At 31.1% G+C, this 25,316-nt stretch overlaps 1 protein-coding gene across 4 annotated transcripts; it reads left to right on the top strand.

Moving 5' to 3' along the window:
* The first annotated feature begins 403 nt into the window (after positions 1-403).
* Positions 404-23,919, top strand: LOC127065605 (beta-arrestin-1). Of its 4 annotated transcripts, XM_050998183.1 has the most exons (9): positions 404-693; positions 8,941-9,154; positions 9,754-10,129; positions 10,647-10,940; positions 11,667-11,804; positions 13,614-13,757; positions 17,219-17,305; positions 17,691-17,837; positions 18,629-23,919. In XM_050998183.1, the coding sequence occupies exons 2-9, from the start codon at positions 9,022-9,024 to the stop codon at positions 18,702-18,704; spliced, it is 1,395 nt and encodes a 464-aa protein (XP_050854140.1). In that variant the 5' UTR covers positions 404-693; positions 8,941-9,021; the 3' UTR covers positions 18,705-23,919. The 4 variants fall into 4 exon arrangements, with proteins under 4 accessions (XP_050854140.1, XP_050854142.1, XP_050854141.1 ...); XM_050998185.1 differs by lacking the exon at positions 13,614-13,757; XM_050998184.1 differs by lacking the exon at positions 11,667-11,804 and having other exon boundaries at positions 405-693.
* The last annotated feature ends 1,397 nt before the right edge of the window (positions 23,920-25,316 follow it).

The following is a 25,316-nucleotide window of genomic DNA, read 5'->3' as shown; positions in this document are numbered from 1 at the left end:
ATAATAGTACGATTAAATTCCATTATCCAATCACGAGGAACGAATTAGCAATTTTCGTCACTCATTGGTCACTTCGAAATTCCATAGATAAATCGTCGTAGACGTATCGAGAATATTATTGGTGGAAAGGTTAGTGAGATTGAATTGACCAATCAAATGAAACAATTTCCAATATGTCCGACTCTTAGAAAATACAACAAAATACTGTTTATTTTGTCAACAATAAAATATTGTAATCTTTTCGAAATATTGACGATACTATTATTCATTAAATTAAAATTACAGCCGAAGTCACGCAGAAATTGAAAACATGACTTTAATCATAGAGTGCGGAACCTTTACAAATACGTCACTAGAAGAAAGTTTCTTCTACATAGTTTCCAATACATAGCGCAGTACGGCGTCTGCAGAGAGGCGCTAGTCTCTCAGGACATGACGTATTTGGAATAGTCGTGCAGTAATCACAGTCGGAGTGTGTTTCTGACGAACCGCTTCATCGTAATTTTCACATTATTGAGATAAGTGAGGGACGAAACATCGTTCTACGCGATTTCGTGTTAGTGTCGAAGAAGAAGGAAATAAAAAAGACGAAAAGAAAACGAACTATTCACGACAGTGAGTTTTATGTGTGACAGTTGATTGATATTACTCGGGGAAAGGGGTGTGGGCCAACTGAACGCCAGAAAATATTAGGTAAGCCTACTATGCTCTTTCTTTATATCAACGATTATATGTTTGTATATATATATATATATATATATATATATATATATATGTGCTATGTAATTTGTGTTTGAAATATTTAATCAATGATTCATTCAAAATCAATTGTTATCAAATAGATTCAAAAGTAAGCGATGCTCATTTCAGGAATTCTCCAATTCACTTAATCATATAAATCAAAAAATTTCAAAAATAGTATATATTAATAATAACTAAATACTATCGAAACATTAATATTACTACCATTCAATTTTTAACCAGTAAATCATAAGTATATAAGTGGAGTATACAAAGTTATTTACTTATAACGTTTTAAGCGCTGTATTAGATCATAACATAAAGAGTTTAAAGATTTCATCCATTATATATCATTTGTTGTTTGTATCTTAAATTAAAAATTATCCACATCCTTTAATTAATTATAATAAGTATAAGTAAAAACATGAAACTGATAGTTTAAAAGTAATATATAATTCTAAAGCGAAAACAAAAATAAGAACTTCATCGTAATATAGTATTATTAAATATAACATTTTATCATTAGATAGAGAGAGAGAGAGAGAGAAAAAAGATATATATATATATATATAACGATCATAAGCAGATAAAAAATATATATATCCATACAAATTAATTTGTTATCGAAATATCTCCTGGTAAAGATAAAACTATAAAGAATCTTTAATGTTTAGATTAATAGACCGATTATACTCCTTCGATGAAGAGCTTTGTTTTTCTTAAAACTTTTCTTTTCTTCCCCGAAGACTTTTCCTTTTTCAGTAGAAGTATACAAATTCGTATGAAGGTCTTGAAGGTGAATTTCTAAGAATACTAAATGCTTACGTGCTATTCCTTGCTGACACTGTAAACAATCATACGTCAAGCGAAGTCGCAGACCCTCGCATTTCTCTCGCGAGAAAACACGTTCGTCCATTCCCTCGTCTGAAGAGAAAATCGAAATAAACGATATAAATGAATCGTGCGATATATACGTCGATAAAATATATATATATATATATATACATATTGTATCCTTATTCTACGAAAAACGAATTTAACAAGTATCTTTCGATCTGAAAAATTCTATTATTTACATTTATGATTTTGAATAGTGACGACATCAACGGCTGCTCATACTCTCTCCCTCTCTCTTTCTCTATCCTTCTCCCTCTCTCTTTCTCTCCCTCCCTCCTTCGCTCTCTCTCTCTCTCTCTCCCCCTCTCTCTCTCTCTCTTTCTCTCTCTCTCTCTCTGTGTGCGTATATCTATTTCTCTCTCTTTCTCTCTCTTTTTATTTCATTCCCTTATGAAAGACAAAGAAAGAGATAAACGTGTTCCAATCGAGCAAACAGATCGCCTCTAAAATATACGCGAGATAGCTTAAACCTCATATATGCTATATGTGTGTATATGTATATATCTGTGTATGTATATGTGTGTATATGATATATATATATATATATATATATATATATATATATATATAATTTGTATGTGTACTTCTGCGACGATGCGCGAGCATTATTTTTACGAGACACTGTCTGCTGCATCTTGTGGGAGGGGGGTAAAGGGTGGGGGTGGGAGTAGGGGAGGTCTGGGTCGGCGAAACGCCTTGCAAAATTCATTCGGATGATTTGCGACCTGTATCAAATTGCCGTAATCCCGTGAAAATGATATATTGCGCATTAAGGTGTAATATTATCGCTAGCGTATCGTCAATACAAAGATACGTGTAAAGTTATAATACGATAGTAGTAACTCTCGACCTTAATATCTTTACACGACGACATTTTAGCGATCACCAATAACGTCGACGTATTTGATATCACGTGACAACGCGATCTAAGTATATCGTATTATATATTGATATATAAACTCTATTTAGATTTAAAGTACCTATCCGTAAAGGACACTGTAGAGGTGAGTGTGAAATAATTTCAAGTAGTTTCATTAATAAAATATGGTATTATATATATATATATATATATATATATATAGACACACGCGCGCGCGCGCGCGTATGTATATTTTTCCCCTAAAAAATATTTCGTTCAAGATCTTTTGACTTTTTTTATACGTACGTACGTATATATATACATACATACATATATACAGATAGGTCGAACTCGTAATATTTATCTATTTGGAAAAATTATTCGAGCATATTTTTTTCGTCTTTGAAGCTTTCCAACGCTGTTAGATTCGCGAAGTTACTGTAACTCCAAGGGGTTTATAAGTGTTGCGTTAAAGCTAGGGATTTGATGGAGAAGGGACGAATGAGTGAAGATCGTGGTATGTCGCGTCTAAAGGTTCAAAAGAGAGTTACGGAACGAGAGACAGAGAGAGAGAGAGAGAGACATAGATAATATAGGGAGTGACTGAAGGAGAGAGAGACACGCAAAAGCTTTGAAATCGTGTGTTCTCAAAAGCTACGGAATTCTATATTCCGTTCTTCTCTCTTCCTTTCTGCATCGTACCCAAGAGTTCCGGCAGATACAAAGGCAAGCCGTGTACCTTTTCCGGGTAAAATTACAGCGCGTTCGTTCTTGAGAATCGGCAAACGCTTCTCTCTTTATATCTTCTACCCCTTTCTTTTCTTTTCTCATTTATTTATTTATTCTTTTTTCTTTTTTTCTTTCTTTTTTCGTTTCTTATTTTACAACATTTTTGTTTATCCCTTTCAGTCCTTTTTTTCTATTTATTTATTTATTTATTTATTTATTTATTTATTTATTTACCCCGATTAATTTAATAAGAGTAAAAAGGTCGACTCACAAATTCACATATTTATCAATTCAGTCTCCGTTTCGATCGTTCGGCCACAATGATTTTAACATTATTGCATGTAATTCAAATGTATGCATTGGCAGATTTTCCGTTCAGTCTCATTGTCGGTGTTCAGTCACACCGATCGATCGATAGATCGATAGATCGAGAGATAGATCAATCCGTCACACAGAGTTTCTCTAATGTATGTAAATTACATTATATAGACGGAATGGAGAGATCGAATAGAAATATAGGATGAATCAATCCTAAAGCTTCCTTCTCCTCGAGGCGAAAAAAAACAAGAACGATCTTTTTGCGATAGGGGATATTATCGTAGATTCGAGTTTTCTCTCTTTGTCGTCGTTACTGGATGCGGTCCGACGATTGCGCGGTGAACCACGTTAGATGTTTCCCCAAGCGAACACAATGGATCGTACTCGCGACTTCCGTTGGTGCTTTATTGGACGCGACGAGCTATAACGTTCGCTTATACGACATATACATACTCGCACATATGTAGTTTGTCCCGTTGCGAAATTCGCAATACGATTCTCATCCTTCGCTCTTCGTAATGTTACAAATATTAAATTAGTTTTTGTTAAAAATATCAAAACTAGAAACTAGGGATTTAAAATAGCGCGGTATATTTGAATCAAAATATTTAACCCGCATCGGATACAATTATTCTTGTAACTAAATATTTAAATATGTAATGAAAATACTTATTTAGAAAGTAACGAATCAAAAAAAGAAAGAGAGAGAGAGATTTAAATATTTTAAAATTGTTTTTGATAAAAATATCGATGGTACGTGAAAAGTACGGATTTAAAATTGCGCGGTATATTTGAATAAAAATGTTTAATACTTGTTGAATGTTTTAAATATCAAAACGATTATTCTTATAATCCGCTTAACTTCGATTTCTTGAATATCGATACAATGGACGCTTGTTTAGAAAGTAAAAGAAGAGAGAAGAGAAAGGTAGAAACTGTATTCGAATACTTTTGAATCGAAATTCGTACCGCGTCAAATTCTCTCGGCGCAATTTTATTCTCGTCGATGTACGATGGCGAGTGCGACCGATCGATCGTACATTTTCATCGCTCGACATCCTGCAATATTTTCACGGCGAGAGATCAGGAAAGGAACGAGGTATGCAAAGCGTCCGATATGCTTTGAATTTTAATACCAGCAAAAGTGGTTCACCCTTCGTTACTCGATATGCCAATGACGCGAATTATACGTATGTACATACGTGTGGATATATATATTTATACACACATATACAATACATACACAACAAAACTCAGCTTTTTTCAGACGGAGATCCTTGCTATAACGTGACAAATGGATGTTTTCCGGTGAAGGTTACATTATTTTCTACAAAAGAATGAGAAAAGAGAAATAATAGCTTCAATTATATTGCATTTTCCTCTTCGTGTCGTGAAAACAATTTATCTTTCGTTCGAACAATCCCCAGAATGATCCCCGCTCGTCGTTTAATCATTTTTCTCTTCGCGACTATTTAATTACAACGCTCATACCCTGCGAGATACGTTCATTGTAATTTTTTTTTTTTTCACGCCCTACGGATATATACATATGCAACTACGTACGTATCCTCCGTAGTTTACGAGGCTTTTGATTTCGCCATTGCATTACGTTTATCGTACGAATCAATAATTAATTATAATACCTAAAAATAATTATGCATACATACGTATGCACGTATATACGAACGAGTAATATTTCCCCCAATGTATACTTGCTGATTTCTTTCTTTCTTTCTTTCTTTTTTCCCTTCTTCTTCTTCTTCTTCTACTCTTCTTCTGTATTGTAACTTTTCCTCTTCGTGGTTTGCTGCGCACCAGCCATGACCTCTTTAATAAAGAGAAGCCTGTGCTTTCCGCAGTTAGAAAAACACTTGGCTTTGCTCCTTGAAAACGAAGGAGAAATACGAAGCAGTAACTAGTAGATCTAACTGGAAGATATTCGTCACTATTCCAGAAAGCGTTGCGCAAAGCAATAGCATTAATTGAGAGATCGGATTATATTCGTTCAACAGTCAAGTAGTTCACTGCGTTGCAGAGAGCAAACATCATGCGTGTATAGAATCGTTTGACCGCGAAAGTCCTCTTATCGTCTTTTCCGTTTCCTCTTTCGTTTAATCCATTCGATTATTATGGATATTCGATCTATAACAATCATCGAAATAATTCCAACAGGTGATGTGATACTCGATCTTTATCTCTTTCGCAACGTCGTATTAATATCAATAATTGTTGATAGATATCTCGTGTTATATTTTTTTCTTTTTTTTCTTTTCTTTTTGTTTTTTTTGCTTTTGAAATAAAATGTACTGAGCTAATCAAAAGTACATAAGTGATTTTTAATAATTAATTGTAACACTTTTTCGAGACATTTCAGGTTTTTTTTTTCTTTTCTTTTCTTTTCTTCTTTCTTTTTTCTTCCCAAAATTTACAATTATTATAAAAGTTCAGGAATTGGGGAAAAAAAGTATTCTAAAAAGTATTAATAAGAAAAAAAAAAGAGTAATTGATTTTTAGAAATCACGTAATAGAAACTTTCGACCCAACCTGTATAATGTCGATGAGGGAAAAAACTGCTTTTGAACTCTTTTAATAAGATTTTAATTATTCCGCGTTAAAAAAAAAGGAATTAAAAAAGAAAAAATAAAAAAGAAATAAAAAAAAATAGGTTATATTGGATAAAGGCAGCACTTCGCGAACGTCGAGCGGAAGTGTTGTGTTGTTCTTTTCGAGAGCTTATACCGCCTCTTTTCTCCAAACAGCTTTTCCCTTCGATAACGATTACGAAGAAGGAAAGTGGTTTTCGAGTTAGCAGTCAAGCAAGAAGGGTGCTTGCCTGCCACAAAATCGATGGAAAAGTACGCCTAATGAAAAGGAGGGAAAATCCTATTACTTTCTTTCCCTTCCTTCTCTACTTACTTTTTCGCGACTATGACGACCATCTTGGAAAAGTGAGTTTCCTAGGATAGATCCCAGAAAGTTGATAGAGATAAAATGTATAACGAAATAGCGGGATATTCGTTTTATTATTTTTTTTTTTTCTTTTTTTTTCCAATTATTCACTTGCTCGTCCGTTTACCAACGGAGAAAATATTACTTATATACGTGGTAAAATTTTTATAAGTCCTAGAAAGTTAATAGAGATAACGAAATAGCGGGATATTCGTTTTATTTATTTTTTTTTTCTTTTTTTTTTCAATTATTCACTTGCTCGTCCGTTTACTAACGGAGAAAATATTACTTGCATACGTGTTAAAATTTTTATAAGTCCATTGAAAAATTTCACATTTTCAAAGCAAGAGAGAGAGAGAGAGAGAGAGAGAGAGAGAGAGAGAGAGAGAGAGCAGGATGTGGTCATTAAAAAAACAAAGTCGAATATCCATAGATTCTCCGTTAAGATGGCGCTTCAAAGCAATACGAACGATAATTGAATTTCGAACGTCGCCTAATGAACAAGCTATTCTTCCAATTACACGTAGCGCTTCGTAATTAAGTTATCGCTACTCGCTACTGCTCTCGAATTTTCGGTTCTGCCCGGGTAACGACGTAACACCGACGAGAAATTTAATTTCTCTCGTCTCGACGATCATGGCGCGCTCCAAAAGCGTTTTCATTCTTTCCCCTAAGTTCGCTATATATTCAACGACAATATACGAAATCTCTCTATCTCTCTCTTTGAAAGGTCAATTTGATAAAGAAAGAAAGAAAGAAAGAAAAAATTCGTATTTTTGTTATTATTTACAATAAGTTGGAAAGACGTCATATGTAAATACATACGTCATATAATTTATCAGTTTCTCTAACGAATGCTTTATCCGATTTTTTTTTGACCGCGAACCACAATAAAAAAGAATAGATATACGTATATCATTTGTTTATCTTCCATCATTAAGAAGATATGATTCATTCATTTTATATAATCGAGAGGGAGCTACCTTTTATTGTATGTATTTAATTTCTTTTACTTTGTAACGTTATACAATAGTAGCTCGTTATATTTCTTGTTTTAATTAATTTACCAAAATGTCCTTACCTATGAAAACTTTATTTTTCTCTTGTATGATGATATCGCAATGAAAATAAAAATAAAGTGGGATAAACGTAATAATTTTGTATAATAAAATTCATGTGTATATATATATATATATGTGTGTGTGTGTGTACATACCCACATATTATATACATATTATTAACTAACGAATTCATCATTTTAGCGTGCAACTAGGTCGTTTGACGTTAGTACACTCTTCTAGAGAGGCCTATGAATATACATTAATACATACATAAATATGAATTAAAATACATAATTTGCGAGCGAATTTTCACGTTGAGGGAAAATTCTTATGTATATTTTTCTCATACTGGTTTATACATACAAGTAATACAATATAAAATATATTTGTTAGCTCGTACATATTTAACGTAAAACGTGAAAATCTTGATTATCCTTATACTACTGCCATTATATCGTTTTCGAGATCTTATTTCGTTTCTTTTTCGTCCGTTTATAATGTTATACACGGCGTTACTTTTTCGTCGACGATCGGAGAAACTTATCGTGTCAATTAGAATTTCGAGTTGGTTCGAGTTTGCGTCATGTTTACCGACAACGCAATCCTGACGCAAATCGGTCTTACTACATTTCTCGCTAAGTTCGTCATATTGTTGATATTCTCGTCTATAACATTCGTTTGTCTCTCGAGCTTACGCTTCTATATAACTATCTAATAAATACCTAATGCCATAAATCTCCAAACTTTTCGCTCGTAAATGTCGGAAAAAATAGCAATAGTAGGTAGATATATATATTCCTGCAAGTACACACACACAAAATGCAATATGGCGAGTTGCTGTCAAACGCAAAAAAAGTTAAATAAATTGTGCATCATGGCGGTGGACCCTGATGAAAGTTAAAATACTTTATAGGTAATTCTGTATGTACGTATATGAATAATATACATGTGTGTATACCTGTATATACATGAATGTGCATATCTCTATGTATGTGTATATATGTATATATATACATATATACATAAATATATGAATGTATTATGCACGGTTAGGGAAGTATACTTGACACTAATCATGGATCGTATTTTATGCAGCAAAGAGTTCCATACCTGTTATGCGTCTCCATTGTGATATAGACATCCGCATGCATTCCGCAGCGATATATATATATATATGTCTCTGTAAATAAATACATACAACGTGAGTTATTACTCATGCGCCTAGATCTCTCATTGAGAATATTACATCAATCGTTATACCTCCTGTATATATATATATATATATATATATATATATATATATATGCACATTTAAGAGAACATTCGGAACTCCCTTGAAAACTTTTGATCATCAATCATGATATATCTATCGTCTATCTTTTACAGTGTTACAATTAGTGGCTTGATTTCACGTGCATTGAGGACTCAAATGAATTAGGGGTCAGTTCGGGCCCCGGGATACGCGCTATGGACAGTGTGGACAGTGCTAATAGACGGCAACCCACCCGTGTCTTTAAAAAATCCAGTCTCAATGGCAAGATCACTGTTTACCTTGGAAAGAGAGACTTCGTCGATCATATAACCCACGTTGATCCTATCGGTAAAGAAACTTTTTATTTCTTAATCCTTTATAATAAATAAGAATAAGGCATATACAAAAAGAAGTAATAGAAAAATAAAATAGAACTAATAAAAAAAAGTACGACTATAAATTATAAATATTACAAGTATCACACAACTTAATAACCATTTGAATACATACGTAATATTACAAAAACAGAATGAAATTTATCATTACTTAACCCTTTGCACTATAGAATTATTCTCTTAGTTTATTCTCATAGGCCAATTACGCGCCACTTTTTTTCTTTTCTTTTTCTTTTCTTTTTTTTTGCTTTTAATATCTCATCTATTTTAGTACGTAAGTACACGTATACCTGGAAAAGTAATTTTGGAGTGAAACTGTTTTCCCACTATAACTTGTCTTATTAATTAAATGAAGTATCACGTGTCAGTGATGACTCAAGAGTTGTAGAGAGAGAAAAAAAATAGTGTTATCACGTCAGAGGTGAGATTATAGTGCAGAAGGTTAAATATGAAGTTGTGAATTATTTCTTAGCCCTTTTTGGATGCTCTATATATTTTTTTATATATTTATATATGTTCTATGATATATATATACGACTTTTTACATTGCAGATGGTATAGTACTCATTGATCCGGATTACGTGAAAGACCGGAAGGTTTTCGGCCATGTTTTGGCAGCGTTTAAATATGGAAGAGACGATCTCGACGTGCTCGGACTTTATTTCCGAAAGGATCTTTATCTCGCTGCGGAACAAATATATCCTCAGGTGACCAGTTCTCAGCCGCGCAGGGAGCTGACGCGTCTTCAAGAGAGGCTAATAAAGAAATTAGGAAGTAATGCTTATCCGTTCTACTTCGAGCTGCCGCCACATTGTCCGGCCTCGGTGACGTTACAACCAGCACCTGGTGACAACGGTAAACCGTGCGGCGTCGATTACGAGTTAAAGGCGTTCGTGGGCGAAACTCAGGACGACAAACCCCATAAAAGGTATCGTAATGGGCTCTCTTAAAAATTTACGATTACACTCACATAGTGGAATCAATATTGGACGTTATTTAAGGACATTCTCTTATAAATAAAAATATCCTATGTACCTTTTAGTTATTTTTCTCGTATAACAAAAAAAGATTCCAATCTGTTTCCTTCTTTTTATTATTATTATTATTATTATTATTTCTAATTATATTTTTTTGTAAATATTTTTAATTCTCTTGAATTTCCAAGAAAATTTTTTTAACTATTTATTTATTTCACTTACATCAAACATTTAATCTAAACATTCCAGTGATGTAATTAATATGTTTAAAAGTATTCTAAGAAATGTAATCAAAAAAAAAGGGGGAGGAAAAAATTAATTTTTCTTTTTATTTGTCATATGAGTATGCACTAAGATCGAGAGTATCAATACAAGTAATTATTTATCGGCAATAAAAATAAATTATTATTTAAAGAGTTTTTGCGTGTATAAAATTAATGAGAACGTTTTATTCGTTGATCGTTGCAGAAATTCAGTAAGGCTTGCGATACGGAAGATCATGTACGCGCCATCTAAGCAAGGCGAGCAACCGTACGTTGAGGTCAGCAAAGAGTTTCTGATGTCGCCTAGCAGGCTACACTTGGAGGCGTCTCTTGATAAGGAGCTTTATCATCATGGCGAGAACATAGCCATTAACGTGCACATCGCGAACAATAGTAATCGAACAGTTAAAAAGATAAAGGTGTCCGTGCGACAGTTCGCAGACATTTGTTTGTTTTCAACCGCGCAATACAAGTGCATCGTCGCTGAGGCCGAAAGCGAGTGAGTACCTTCAAGTTAATTCTACCTTTACAAGGATGACAACGATGATGACGATGATAACGATAATAATCGTCTGAATAAACATTGCTATGGATTCATTATATCGCTTTACGGCGAACAATTGATCCTATGAACGAACGAACGAACAAACAAACAAACAAACAAAGGATTTCAATCGATTCTTTTATATATATATATTTTTTTTCTTTTTTTTTTTCTTTGTTATTATACATACATTCAATTATTCATTAGTTTGGGAACAGATAAACCTTATTTCTAAAATGTTGTAGACTTGAAAAACATGATAATAATAACAACGTAAAATATGCAAAGAAAAATGCATACTATACAAATCGGGTTAATATCTAAAATCGTTAAACTTCGCATATTTTGCATATCTTAATATTATTCGAATATTTTTTATTGGGTCATCGAATTTATTTCAATAATATTAAGTATTAAAAAAAAAAAAAAAAAATCAGATGTAGAAATAAAGTTGACAAGGTATACCTGTTCCCAAGCTCTAATCCAATCGTAAATCCATTTTTTTCATCACGACCTATAAAATCGATGACGAGATCAATAGAATGGGTTAGATGCTTTAAAATTTCATTATGCGTTTCCCCGAATATATTACAAAACACCAACCCATGCTAGGTATAGAATGAATTTTATATTAGAATCTTGAAAATATGAAAAAGGAAAATAAGATGATTGCACTGGCAGTATAGGGGTAGCGCCAGGATTCACCTTGAGCAAGGTCTTTTCTCTAAGGCCGACGCTTGCCGACAACAAAGACAAGCGAGGTCTTGCTCTAGACGGTCAACTTAAGCATGAGGACACCAACCTCGCATCTAGCACAATGTGAGTGTGTGCTCGAACATTGAACGCGAATTTTTTTTCTTTTAAGGTTTCAAGAAAATGGAGACTGTCAACGATGGTTTATAAAATACGCTATGCGTCTATACAAGTCACATAGTGGATACATTAGATTAAACGTTTGTATAATTTGAAGGAATGGTTGTTTGAGAAATTGTTAGAAAAAAAAGAAAAAAGAAAGAAAGAAAAACGAAAAAAATAGAAGGAAGAAGGAGAAGAAAAAGAAAAAATAGAACAAAAGCCCGTTTAAGGTCTCCATCGATTCTGTGATCTTTATGAAAAGTAAATTTGTATAACGTGAGAATATATATACATATATACATACACACGTGTATGTATATACTTATATATCTTTCTTAGAGAATGGAATGCCACTTATTTTATTGGTGATTTTGTGCTGGGGTTTTTTGCGTGGTGGCCTGTTACCACATATATATATATATATATATATATATATATATATATATCTGGTTATTGATCACGATCGGTGATGGTTTTTTCGTCTGTTAGATATCTCCCTACACACACACACCCCCACTCTTTTCTCCTACTTCTGATTATCAACGATAACTAATGCACTTCTTCTTTCTAACACCTCTGTATTATCAATCCACGTATATTGAAACGATACTCGATATACGTATATCATACTCTCTCTTATACCTTGTTATCGTTGCTCCTATGTATATTTTATTCTTGATATTATGTATGCCGGTGTAACGCACAAGCTGTGAGATATTTTACTATGTATACGTATACCTTTGTGTTCACATGCATACATCATACATACATACATACATACATACATACGTGCACATTGGTATACGTTGGTGGTGCACTAGAGGTTTGATATGATTGGATGTTTTGTAGCTTAATGTCACGTGACAAAGTAGATAATTCTACCTATAGTCCTACATAGTTGAATATGGCGTCATAAGCGTAAGTGGAGGGAGCTCGATTGAAAATTATATCAATTATATAATTTCTTTCGAACGAAAGGAAAACGATGTTCTCATGGGTACATCGAATGTGAATTCTCGTCACCGTGCATGTCTCTATGAACGATGTTAAAAAAGAAAAGAAAAAAGGGGGAGGGATACTCGCGTAATTAGTCAAAATTCCAATTATAAGCGCTCACCGTCGTGTCCTCTGGCGAATTCAAAGCGAAAATAACGTGCCGTCCAATTTCACTCGTGTAAAACATCCATACATAATTCTCTCACATATAGATACCTACTACAGCGAGTTATAAATCTCTCTATTTCTCTCTCTCTCTCTCTCTCTCTCTCTCTCTCTCTCTCTCTCTCTCTCTCTATCTCTCTATCTCTCTCCATCTATCTATCTATCTATCTATCTATCTCTCTTTCAGACAAAATCCATTGTGAAAAAGAAATCTTTTGGATTTTTATCTGCACTAATGGAATAATTAATCTGTTAACACGCGATACGTCGTGAATTTCGTTATAACGAAAGAGAGGGAAAGAGAGAGAGAGAGAGAGAGAGAGAGAAAGAGAGAGTGAGAGAGATAAAGAAAGATATTTAATGAGATTGTAATGAGATTTCTAATTAAGATTAGACTAGATAGAATTCGAGATTCAGACGAGTTCGTTGATTAGCTCGGCGTTTAATATTTCTTCGAATCTGTCTATTTGTCTGTCTCTTCCTCTCCCTCTCTCTTTCTCTTTCTCTTTCTCTTTCTCTTTCATTTTAATCTATTCTTCCTCTTTCTTTCTAATTTTGTCCAAGAACAGATTATATATAAACGGCATGATACTTATTGTAAATATTTGTTAGGGAGGGATGCCCAGTGGGGCCGGGTTTCACGCTGAGCAAAGTCTTCTCTCTGACACCGCTTCTCGCCAACAACAAAGATAAATGGGGGCTCGCCCTCGACGGCCAACTCAAAGACGAGGACACCAATCTGGCGTCCAGCACCCTGTAAGAATATCATAAACGCTGCTTGCGATTAAAATGAGACATCGTAAATGCATTCATACATCGTATATACATCGAATACATCGTGCATACAATACATATACATGTACATACATATATATATATATATATATATATATATATATATGCATACATATAAACTGTAACGTGCATACGTCTTTTTACGTTAGCAATGGATATCCGATATACTCTCATTCTATTTTCTTGTTAGCCTTCAAACGATTCGCAATCAGTATGAAGAATTTCGAATCACAGTCGATAATAATTCGATGGTTGAAAAAATTCTTTAAAATAATCTATATATATATATATATATTATCATTTTTTTCTTTAGACTATGATTACATTGTTCAGATTTGTTAATATTATTTTCATTCAAACGATCAATCAAACAAAAATTTCTGTTTTCGAATGATACTCGAAGTGATTCAAAACTTGTGTTATATATATATAGGTGTATATATACATACACATATATACGGTATATAACGCGATACGTTATATCTCTATCTCTCTATTCTTCTCTTTCTTTCTCTCGTACTCTTTTTCTATTTTCATCTTTTTCTTGCCGTCTTTCTCGATTTGATCGGTTCTCTAAAACTTTTATCTCGATTCTCATGTTCGCATTGTGCCGTTTATTCGTTCACATACCGAAGAAAACTTTTCTTCTTAAACTCTGGAAAAGGAAATCATCTATGGTCTCCGTCTATTTATCTCTCTCTCTCTCTCTCTCTCTCTCTCTCTCTCTCTTTCTTTATCTATCTCTCTTCTCTTATTCTGTTTATCTATTTCGCTCGCTTCTTTAGTGGCTGGGCAAAAAGCTTCGCTTTCGTTTGCAATGAAAATCTACTTGTAGTTTAATTTTTCTTCTTATCTCATAGAATGGGACTATCGACAGCGTATTTGTTTCTCTCTCGCTCTCTCTCTCTCTCTCTCTCTCTCTCCCCCTCTCCCTCTCTCTCTCTCTCTCTCCCTCTCTCTCTATCTCTCTCTTTATTTCTGTATCTCTGCACGATCGAGCGCTTTTATTCGAAGTTCATTTTGTTTTTAATTATATATATTTTTTTATTTTCTTTTTTTATTTTGTGTTTCGTCCTCTTTTCCACAAAGGATTTTCTAAAATTTACTGATTTTGCGCGGACGAAAAATCTGGGATATTCTCGTAAGTCAAGACAAAAGAAGTAAAAAAATAAATTATTTATTTATTTGTTCATTTACTTATTTATTAAAGAACGTTAAGTTTTTTAGACGTACAATTCTTCTTCTATTTAGTCGCGCATTGACAAGACTTACAGAAAAAGAAAGAAAGAAAGAAAAGAATAAAAAAATATATAAATATATATAAAATTATATTTGTCGTATATTTTTCTTTCTTTCTTTCCTTCTTTAAGATTTCTTAATTCATAATTCTTAATTTTCAAAGGAATTAAAATAGTTTAAGATTTCGTAGGTACGTTCATAATTTTTCTTCGATGCTTTTTCTTACGTTAGAACGTACGATAATATGAATTTTCGTTTAATATAGAAGAAACGTCGAAGAGGCACCGGAATTACGATTTATAGTCTCCGTTTTTCATTAGATATAACAACGGATAATCTCTCGAAATAGTATCACGTCGCACGTCATATTATAGCAAGTATATCCATTAAGCGGAGTTATATGATTTTAGCGAGCGAGAACTACGACGAATTTACCCGAGAAACTCTTCAAAAATATTGATAATAATAATTATTATTATCATCAATAATTATTATTATCAATATTATCGATACTTTTCTTCGTTCTCGATATTATTATTCATTCGCATAAGAATTTATTTATCAAAAGGCAGGATTATTCGTGGTACGATTCGTGACGAAATTTGATCGATAAAAAATATATTGATCGATGAAAAGTAAAAAAATTGTTGAATTTTCGAGATATTATTTCGTTAGACGTATATATGTATTATCGAAAAGTATATATAGCGGGTCATACAAATAATCGGACACTTTTCGAAACACACATACACACACACATATAAACTACATATGTGGGAAAGAACTATTATAACTACATATTTTATAATTGTATTTTTTATCGATGCTAATAGAAAATCATAGTGCTTTTTTCTCTTTTCTTTTTACGTATTTCCTGTAGAACGTTAAGTGCTTTACATCTATTAAAAAAAGAGAAACGACGCGCTTTACTCAAGCTTGAAAGAGTAGCACAATTTTAAAAGGTATCCGCACATTTTTGTGACCTGATGTGTATACGTTAATTCATGGAAAGAAAAAAAAAAAAGAAAAAAAAAGAAAGAAAAGAAAAGAAAAGAAAAAAGGCGCGGCTTCTCGAGAGCACGTCAGCATTTTTATTCTTTCGAGATTCGAAGTGAGAGCAAGCAAAGCAATGGGATAACCGGCTGACACGTTTCATTCGAAGGAAGTCCGATCGATGTGCGTAACGCAAACGACGAAAAAAGAACTTGTCTCGGGAGATAGGAATGTCGGCGAAGAAATATTAATTTCTGTGGTTCGATTATACGTATATCCTTGTATATGTGTGATCGACGTGTCATCGTATCTGCGCGAAATTCGAATTTTTATTATTAAGAGGGGGGAAAAAAGAAAAAGACAAAAAATAAACGAACGAAGTTAAATCCATTATACAATGAAGTGAATTATAAATAGCAGAAAAAGATTCAAAGAGGAAAAAAATAATCTACCTGTATAGTAAGCGATAAACTATAATAATGTGACGGAAAGAAAAAACAGAACAAAAAAGAAAGAAAAAGAATCAGAATCTCTATCACTGTGCTCTTTTTTTTCTCTTTTTTTTTCTGCACTCACGTCGGTGCATTACGCTGATTACGCTTTAAAAATGCATGCGCTCTTCGTGTGTTATATAAAGATGTTATTAACCCTTCGAATATTTTGTTAGTGTATTTTACTATCTCTTGAAGTTGACGTTTTTATTGGGAAGAAAAAAGAAAAAGAAAAAATCGAGAGAGAAATCGTAAGCTATTTATGTCATTATTTGTTAAATCGCTAGCTTCTTTTTTCTTTCCTTTTTTTTTCTTCTTTTTTTTCTCTTCTTCTTTCGTGCATACAATCCTAATAAAAACTTTTGTTTTTTATCCGTGAAACTTACTCTCTGCGTTTTAACACTGGAAAAGAAAAAATAAAATAAAGGAATGTAAAGTTTCATTTACACGTATACACGCATAAATAATTCTTAATTTCTTTTTTCTTGTAATTTCAATAAGAAGAAAGGTCTTAAAAATTTTTCTAGTGTTAATACGTACCTATTGCTCTTTTTGAAAATATTTCCATGTTCTTTGCTTAGCATGTACGTCCAGCTAATAACTTGCATGTCAGGCTACCACGTCTTTTTTTCTCTTTTTATTTTTTCTTTATCGTGTAATCAAGAAATTTTTATAATTGTTCATGTGTCATAATCGCAGCGTCGTAGATCCGTCTCAACGCGAAAACCTAGGAATTATCGTCCAGTACAAGGTCAAAGTGAAACTCTGTCTCGGTGCGCTCGGAGGGTAAGTAAAAAAATATAAAAGAAAAGAAAATTAAGAAAATTATCATTTTTAAATAATATAATAGAGTGTAATGAAGCGATCGAATAATTTAAAGTAATTTCTTTTTTTTCCAATCGATTAATTATACTTCATTTATTCGTTTTCATTAATTTACATCAAAATATTTTCCGATCTATCCGATCTATTTTATCTGATTTGATGAAAAAATCAGTTCTCTCGATTAATCTTCAACATTTAAACAAAAAAAAAACTAGTTCATTGAGGGAAAGGAAATCAAAAGAAAAAAAATTGTAATAATCAAAAATATTTAGATCGATCGAATTTTGAACACCCGTTTAATCCGACATCGAAAAAAATTGCTAACGAGTAACTTGATTTTTAACAGCGAACTAGTCGCCGAATTGCCATTTATTTTGATGCATCCTAAACCAGAAGAAGAAAAATCAACTTTGTCAACGTCACCTCCAAGTCCAACGAATAAAGGGGATGGTGACGAGGTACCGCTCGATACCAACCTCATCCAACTGGACACGTAAGCCACGACTATTATCAAGTTACCGCCCAATTCCGAACCATTTTCGCTCCTTCCCTTCAATCCCATTACCACTTTGATCGAATATTTGTAGAAAATTTCTGGTTAACATAGAACTATCAGGATTGTTCCGAGATTTAATCAAGATATATGTATGAAAGAAGTGTGCTTGGATTTTTATTTCGATTTCAATTTATTTCTTTATTTATTTTTTCATTTTATTTCATTTTATTTCATTCTATTTTATTTTATTTTATTTTATTTTATTTTATTTTATTTTATTTTATTTTATTTTATTTTATTTTATTTTACTTTATTTTATTTATTTAAGAAACACCAACGAACCATCTACAAATCAATTTTATTTATTTCCATGTCTTTTATTGGAATAAAATAAAATATAAATATACTTTATACAAGTAATTAACATGATCATGAAAGTGAACAAAGTTATAATTGATACTTTTCATTCTTAAACAATATTCACTTGTGTAATTAAAAAAATTTTCAAAATAGCATAGAGACAAAGTATGTCTTTTAATATCCAATTGTTTGTAATTTATATCATATCGTTAAAAGATACTTTCTCACAGTATTTCGATGCAAAAAATATTAACATTTCATTTCAATATTTTTTTGTTTACTTTTGAATCTTTTTCTTTTTTCCTTCTTCTTTTCAATATTTATTAATCTAAATCTCTTTTCTTGAACATTGTCTCGTTACTTATCATTTCTTTTATTAACGTTTCGCTTCCTTTTCGTTTCCCTTTTCCCTTGTTTCTTTTATACAGGGAAGCCGATGGCGACGATGACATTGTATTCGAGGACTTCGCACGTCTAAGGTTAAAAGGCGAGACTGATGCCTGACCGTGTTGCTTAAACATCGTAAAGTTGCAAGGTGGAACAACTACTAAACGTCCAAAGTTTCAAGACGCCACGTCCTCTGCCAATACGCGCCCTTTTTCCTTTTTAATTTAAAAAGTCGGAGGGTAAAATGAATTATAAAAAATCGTTGCGTCGTGTGTATGTATGTATTGTATGTATGTATGTATGTATGTATCTGCATGTCGTGTGCCAGTATCGTCGATGAGAAATATTGTAAAAAATAAAAAACAAAAAAAAAAAAGAAGAAGAAGAAGAAGAGGAAAAAAAACAGAAAAAAAATCAATATTAGATAAAATTATGCGCTCATATTCGTCGGGTGACAGAAATCATTTTCGAGCTGGATCATCCGTTGATACGTTTGATAATATTGTAAAGGGAAATTTGAAAAATTCTCGTATCAATCGTGCACGTATCAATTCGCTTGTATAACGAAATAATTTGTTAGATTTTTATTATATCCGAAAAAAAAAGAAGAAGAAAAAATCCTCCATCTTCGCGGTAATGTCGAAAAATAAAAAAAAAATTGAACAACTATACGAACTATAATTCGAATTCGATCTACGAATTAATTTTTTATATTTCACTAACACTATTATCGCGTGTAACTAAGTACTAAGGGAAGAGTACAAATTGTAAATGCTTTTTCGATATATTGTTTTTTGTTCTCTTTCTTTTTTTTTTTCTCCAAAGTCTAACCCCTTGATTAACTCTTTCAAGAACCAAAAAACTTGACGAACATAAACGTCTCTTAAATTTATCGAAAAATATATTTTTAATGTCGAAAGATTAATTTTGAATTCTTAATTATGGAATATTAAAAAGAATTACATTTTTTTATAGGATTATGATTTTAATATAAATTACACAGCAAAACAAGTGTTCCTATTTTCTGATTCTTCCCTTCGACGTTATTTTGCAACTCGTGTTAAAATCGCATGAATAATCGAAAGGTGCCTGGCAGTCCCGTCTCTCGATGAATAATATAATAATAACATATATATATATGTTAATATTATATATGAATTGGTGATTTGAAAGTATGGTCTAATAGTAAGTCATAAAAAAAAAATTAGTTTATTACGTAATTCGTATAATTATATCATTGCTATACGAATTATGCGACGGACTAATTTTTTGTTGGTTTTCTTGTTTTTTTTCATTTTCTGCTTAGTCCACTTTTCATGATTATCGACTGATATATACATGTATATACATACTGACACGAAAGTCATGAAGCACATGTAACTGCGACCGTAAATTTAGTATATACTTTTTGAATATTGTAACGACGAAGGAATTCGTTTTCTATGAATGCAAACGATAGTCAGAGTATAAAAAAAAGAAGGAAAGAAACTTTAAGTAGTATAATAATTTATCGTGGCTTCGGAACAAATGTAGATTATTTCTTATCTCCTCTCCTCCCTCTATCCTGCTCTATACCTTTTTCAAAAATTATACCTGACGATTAATAAAATATCTAAGACTGAATTTTAACATGCTGTTCAGAGAGGCGATAAGCAATGACTTTTTTGATTGAGAACATTCGAGCACAGAAAATAAAGAGAGAAGGAGAGGGTTGGAGGGAGGGGGAGAGGAAGAGACGTGTGTATGAATATACATGTGTGTATGTGTGTGAGTATGTGTCCTCAGAAAACGATATATATATATATATATATATATATATATATATATATATATAGAACAATATTTGCAAATGTGAATGAAGTCTTTAGGGACTATAAATGAGCGCATATATTCTAGCGAATTTTAAACATAATATATTTGATATACGGCTGCATATCTTTTATTTTTACACATTTCGTCGTCGAGGCGTCTGATAAAATTTTATTTAATAATCCACATTTCTTTTTTCTTCTTTTTTCTCTTTTTTCTTTTTTTTGCACGGTACAAGATCTATCCTTAGTTTCGAATGTATTATTTTATTTTATTTTATTTCATTTCATTTCCTTTTATTTTATTTTATCGTTAATACCTTTATATGCGGAATATTATTCATGTATTAACCTAGTTACGTGCCACGGGTCTATTTTTGGCTATTTCGTGAAATAAATACACACGAAACTAATATATACACATGTCGCACATAACTGACTACAAACTAGTTTTATGCGTCTGAAATTGGCTTGACTACTGAGAAAATTTCACAGGGATCCAAGTAAGAAACGAAATAACTTTTCGTTGTCCGCATATAAAGTGTTTAAGAAACTTTTTTTGTAATCGATTAACAAAATCAAATTAATATATATTTACGTAATTAATTCGTGTTTCAATTTTACCAGACGTAAGTATACATATGTATGTAAATAATAAACGAAGCCGCACATTTTTGATTTAACTGAGATTAATAAGAAAAAAATAACTTTAAGCGAATTAGACACGAAAACGCATAATAATTGATTAATACGATAATTCTAGATTAATTACTTATTATTAGTACAACATGTTTAACGTATATAGGGAGAATTAGAGTTTTAATATCTTCATCGAGACAGTCAAAATTATAAGGAAAAAGAAAAAAAAAAAACATATTAATAATAATAAGAAGAAATAGTCTTAACATACGCACGAACGTCTTTTTTAAAAAAGATTCGTCGTAATTAGCAGATGGTTTTTCAATTTTTTTCCTTTTGTTCTCTTTTACAATTTGCTTACAAAGCATTAATTACGAGTTGCGCCGTTTTTAACGTTTACACAATTACAGATGTAGTAATGTAGGAAACACTTGAGCGTAAAATTTTTATCGAAACTTTTATTTGTTATTAATGTAATTCCTGATACATAAAAAAAGAAAATAAGCGTTACGATATAAAATATAATCGACATGTATAAATTCAATAACTTTTAGCTTTTACATATTTATACTGATATATATATATATATATATATATATATATATATATATATATATATATATATACATATATATTGATTAAGAAGAATTTAGGTTTTTTACAAAGCCCTCGTTCGTTCTCTGTACACTTTTATATACATTTGTTCATATAACGTATAACTTATCACGTAACGTAAAAATTCTAACGATACAGTATTTTTCTTCTCTTCGCGCGCGTTTATCACATTTGTTAAATTTGATAATTGTACGTAAGAAAATATCCAAGTATTGTCTTTGATAACTATACTCATTAATACGAGTTATACATACTGAATTATACGAAAAAAAGAAAAAAAAATACATTCGAAGTGTGTGTCACTCGAAAAATTATATTATATATTACACTCCTTTTTTTATACGATATAATGCGAAGTATAACTATTATTAAGTTTTATAAAAATTTTTGCATAATATGTTACGTCGAGAAATAAAAGAAGAAAAGTCTCTTGCTATAATAATTTATCGACGTATATAATAATAAAAAAAAAAGAAACAAAAAATTAACAACTCAACGATACCGATAAAAAAAAGTTGTTCATTTTACTTTTCGAATCTACTTACATATGTGTTATCATTAAGTATTGTTCAATGTAATTATATACCTATATATGTATATGTATACTTCCTTATGTAAATCTACAGTATCTACGTATAGTATTTTATACGCTTTCTGACGAATACGCGAATTTTTATCTTTTTTTTTTTTTTTTATTTTATATTTTCAAATACTCGTGACACACAATTGTGTGAGAAATTTTTATGAATTCGAAAATTCTGATACTGTTAAATAGTTGTAAAATAATACAAACACACTCGCACACACGTATACATATAGAATAATATTAAAGATTTGGTTTCTGAAACCATTTCGTTCTCCAATTGAGAAAAAAGTCGGAAATTTTCATGGCGACTTTTAAAATTCTGTGTGTATCATTGTTTTATTATTATTGTTTACTATGCTTATCATTATCATTATTATTATTATTATTATTATTATTATTATTATTATTATTATTAATATTATTAATATTATTAATATTATTATTACTATTATTATAAAAATAATGGCAACAAAAACTACATTTTGCGTTAATAAATTAAAAAAAAAAGAAAGAAATAAATCGTAAACATTACAAAAGTCTTCTTTTTATAAACACACACGTAGCTATTAAGAAAATTTTTATTATTATTATTATTATTTTAACAGCATTTTAAAAATCCCATCAGAATTATTTATACCACGAATTCAGATCGACATTTCTATCGAAGTTTAGATAAAAAAAAAAAGAAGAAAGAAAGAAATTAGAATTTTCGGATTCGCGCTAAGATTCTTCCTCGTTCGAGGAAAATTATTAATTAACGAAGAACGAGAAAAAAAAAACAAAAAATATAGTAATAGAAAAAGAAAGAAAGAATATGCATAATAATAGTAATATATATATATATATATCGATATACCAAAGTCAATGAATTCACTTGTTCTTTTCTTCTTTTATTTAATTTTTTTTTTTTTTATTCTGATGAACGAGTAAAAGAGAGTTTCGAAGAGGTTGCGAGGGACGTGTGTGTATGTTGTTGTTGTTGTTGTTGTTGATGTTGTTGTGTTGTGTATTGTGCGGCAACGAAAGTAGAGATTTAGATACATACATATGTAGTAGAAATGAAGCCACGACTATTTATTGTATAAATGTCGAATTAATATTTAAACCAACCAATTAATTAAATAATTAATTAATTGATTGATCGATTAATTAATTAATTAATTAATCAATCTATAAGAACGAGACATTTAAGGCTAACATAAAAAAGAAGAACGAATGCTTGCTTGTACAGTATACATGAGAATATATTTTATATCAGCGCGCAGTGCGCGCAATATTTTTTGTATGATATATCCTCTTGGCCACAACCCCACCCCCACCCCCCCATTCCACCCCGCCCAAATCCTTCTCTACCCGAAGTAAAAGCATTTTTTATTACGTCTTATAGGATGACGGTGAAAAATCTGTGATGACGAGAATAAAAGAGAAAAAAAAAATTATCAAACAAACAGACGTAAACAAACAAATTGCGATGTGAATAAAAAGTCATTGTTTCGACAATGATTCGAATTGTCATTTGATTCGAACAATGGAAAGGAAGAAACAAAAGAAACGAAAGAGAAACGAACGATTCACCGAGAGGAACATTAACGCAATGCTCAAAACTAAAAAGAAAAAGAAAAGTCAATATTATAAGAAAAAAAAAAATAAGTATGTATTGCGATTTTTTAAAATACCGCGAGAACGCAACATTTGTTAGAATTTATAATTTACAACGAGCAGGTACGTCAGACATAATTCATTCGACGAATATGTGATGACGATGAGATATTATAAAGTAATAATAACATAGTGATATTATACTTAAATGTTAAAAAAGGAATAAATATAATGAAAGGAAAGAAAAAAATAAGAAAATGAATAAAAAACGTTTTTCATCGTCATTTTTACGCTATATGAAGAAAGATTTGTTCGTTCGTAATTTAAAATAATATATAATAAGGAGAGATCAATAGATTTTTTTAAACTAATTCATATATCAATTTCTTATTCGAGAAAAAAAAACGACATTTAACAACAATACGTTTTTCAGATCGAAACAGCATCGAAAATATTTCCGTGAACATAGAAAAGTAATTAAAATGAATGAAACTCATTTGCGAATTAACATGTAATTCTTTTGCGATAAAATATATGTGTAATTGAGTACAAGGGTGTCACTGTGTTCGTCGTTTGGTGATATTGAAAAGGAAGAATAAAAAAATAGAGAAACTCTGAATGATTATAATGATGATGATGATGATGATGATGATGATGATGATGATAATTCATGGGTGCGATAATATAATATATAAACGTAAATATTAAAATTATTTATTAATTCATTGTTGCTTGTGTATATAAATATATATTATTATATAAATTGCATTTTAGATAAGGTTTTATTTATTCGTTACGTTTTTATTTTCATTGAAATTATACCGTGAGAGGTATCATTCATGTTTGAGTGTGCGCGCGTGTGTGAGAGATTGTTTGCTATTAGAATATTTGATCGAGTTTGAATGAGAGAAATTTAATTCTATTTGTGAAGGTGTATAAAGTTGTAGAAACAAATTTATACAAATATATATATATATATATATATATATATATATATATATATATATATATATATATATATAAATATGTATATGTATAAAATTGTTGTGTAAAAATTGTGTATTCTCGTATATAACATTAGCTGTAATAATTTAATAAAACCTCTATATCGGAACGGTACGTTCAGATGCGACTTTTATTTGATAGACCAAACGTGTGATGACGTTTCTAAGATAAGTTAAAAGTAAAAAAATAATAATAAAAAAAATATATCTACATTTTAAAGCCACCATAGTTTGTACATTATGTCTACTTATACATCCGCTCGTACGCGAAATTATTACATAGGGTGTCTCATCTAAAGTGTTGCAAAGCGTTCTTGTCAAAACACGTATGAAAACGTTTTGATTTTTTTCTTTTTATTTTTTTTTTTTTACCTTATAAAAAAGACAAGAGAGATTAGATGAAATTCTTTTTTTTTTCTTCACTAATTATAATACAGCAATATAAATTCAATCTCTTTACAACGAATAATTATAGTAC

This window comes from Vespula vulgaris, chromosome 8 (genome assembly GCF_905475345.1).
Source record: "Vespula vulgaris chromosome 8, iyVesVulg1.1, whole genome shotgun sequence".
Lineage (NCBI taxonomy): Eukaryota > Metazoa > Arthropoda > Insecta > Hymenoptera > Vespidae > Vespula > Vespula vulgaris.
This window is presented reverse-complemented; position numbering and strand designations above follow the sequence as displayed.

Coding starts and splice junctions, on each gene's coding strand:
- LOC127065605 (XM_050998183.1), top strand. CDS start 9,022: ATGGACAGTGTGGACAGTGCTAATAGACGGCAACCCACCCGTGTCTTT. Junction 13,758..17,218: donor AATCTGGCGTCCAGCACCCT/GTAAGAATATCA, acceptor TCATAATCGCAG/CGTCGTAGATCCGTCTCAAC. Junction 17,838..18,628: donor AACCTCATCCAACTGGACAC/GTAAGCCACGAC, acceptor TCTTTTATACAG/GGAAGCCGATGGCGACGATG.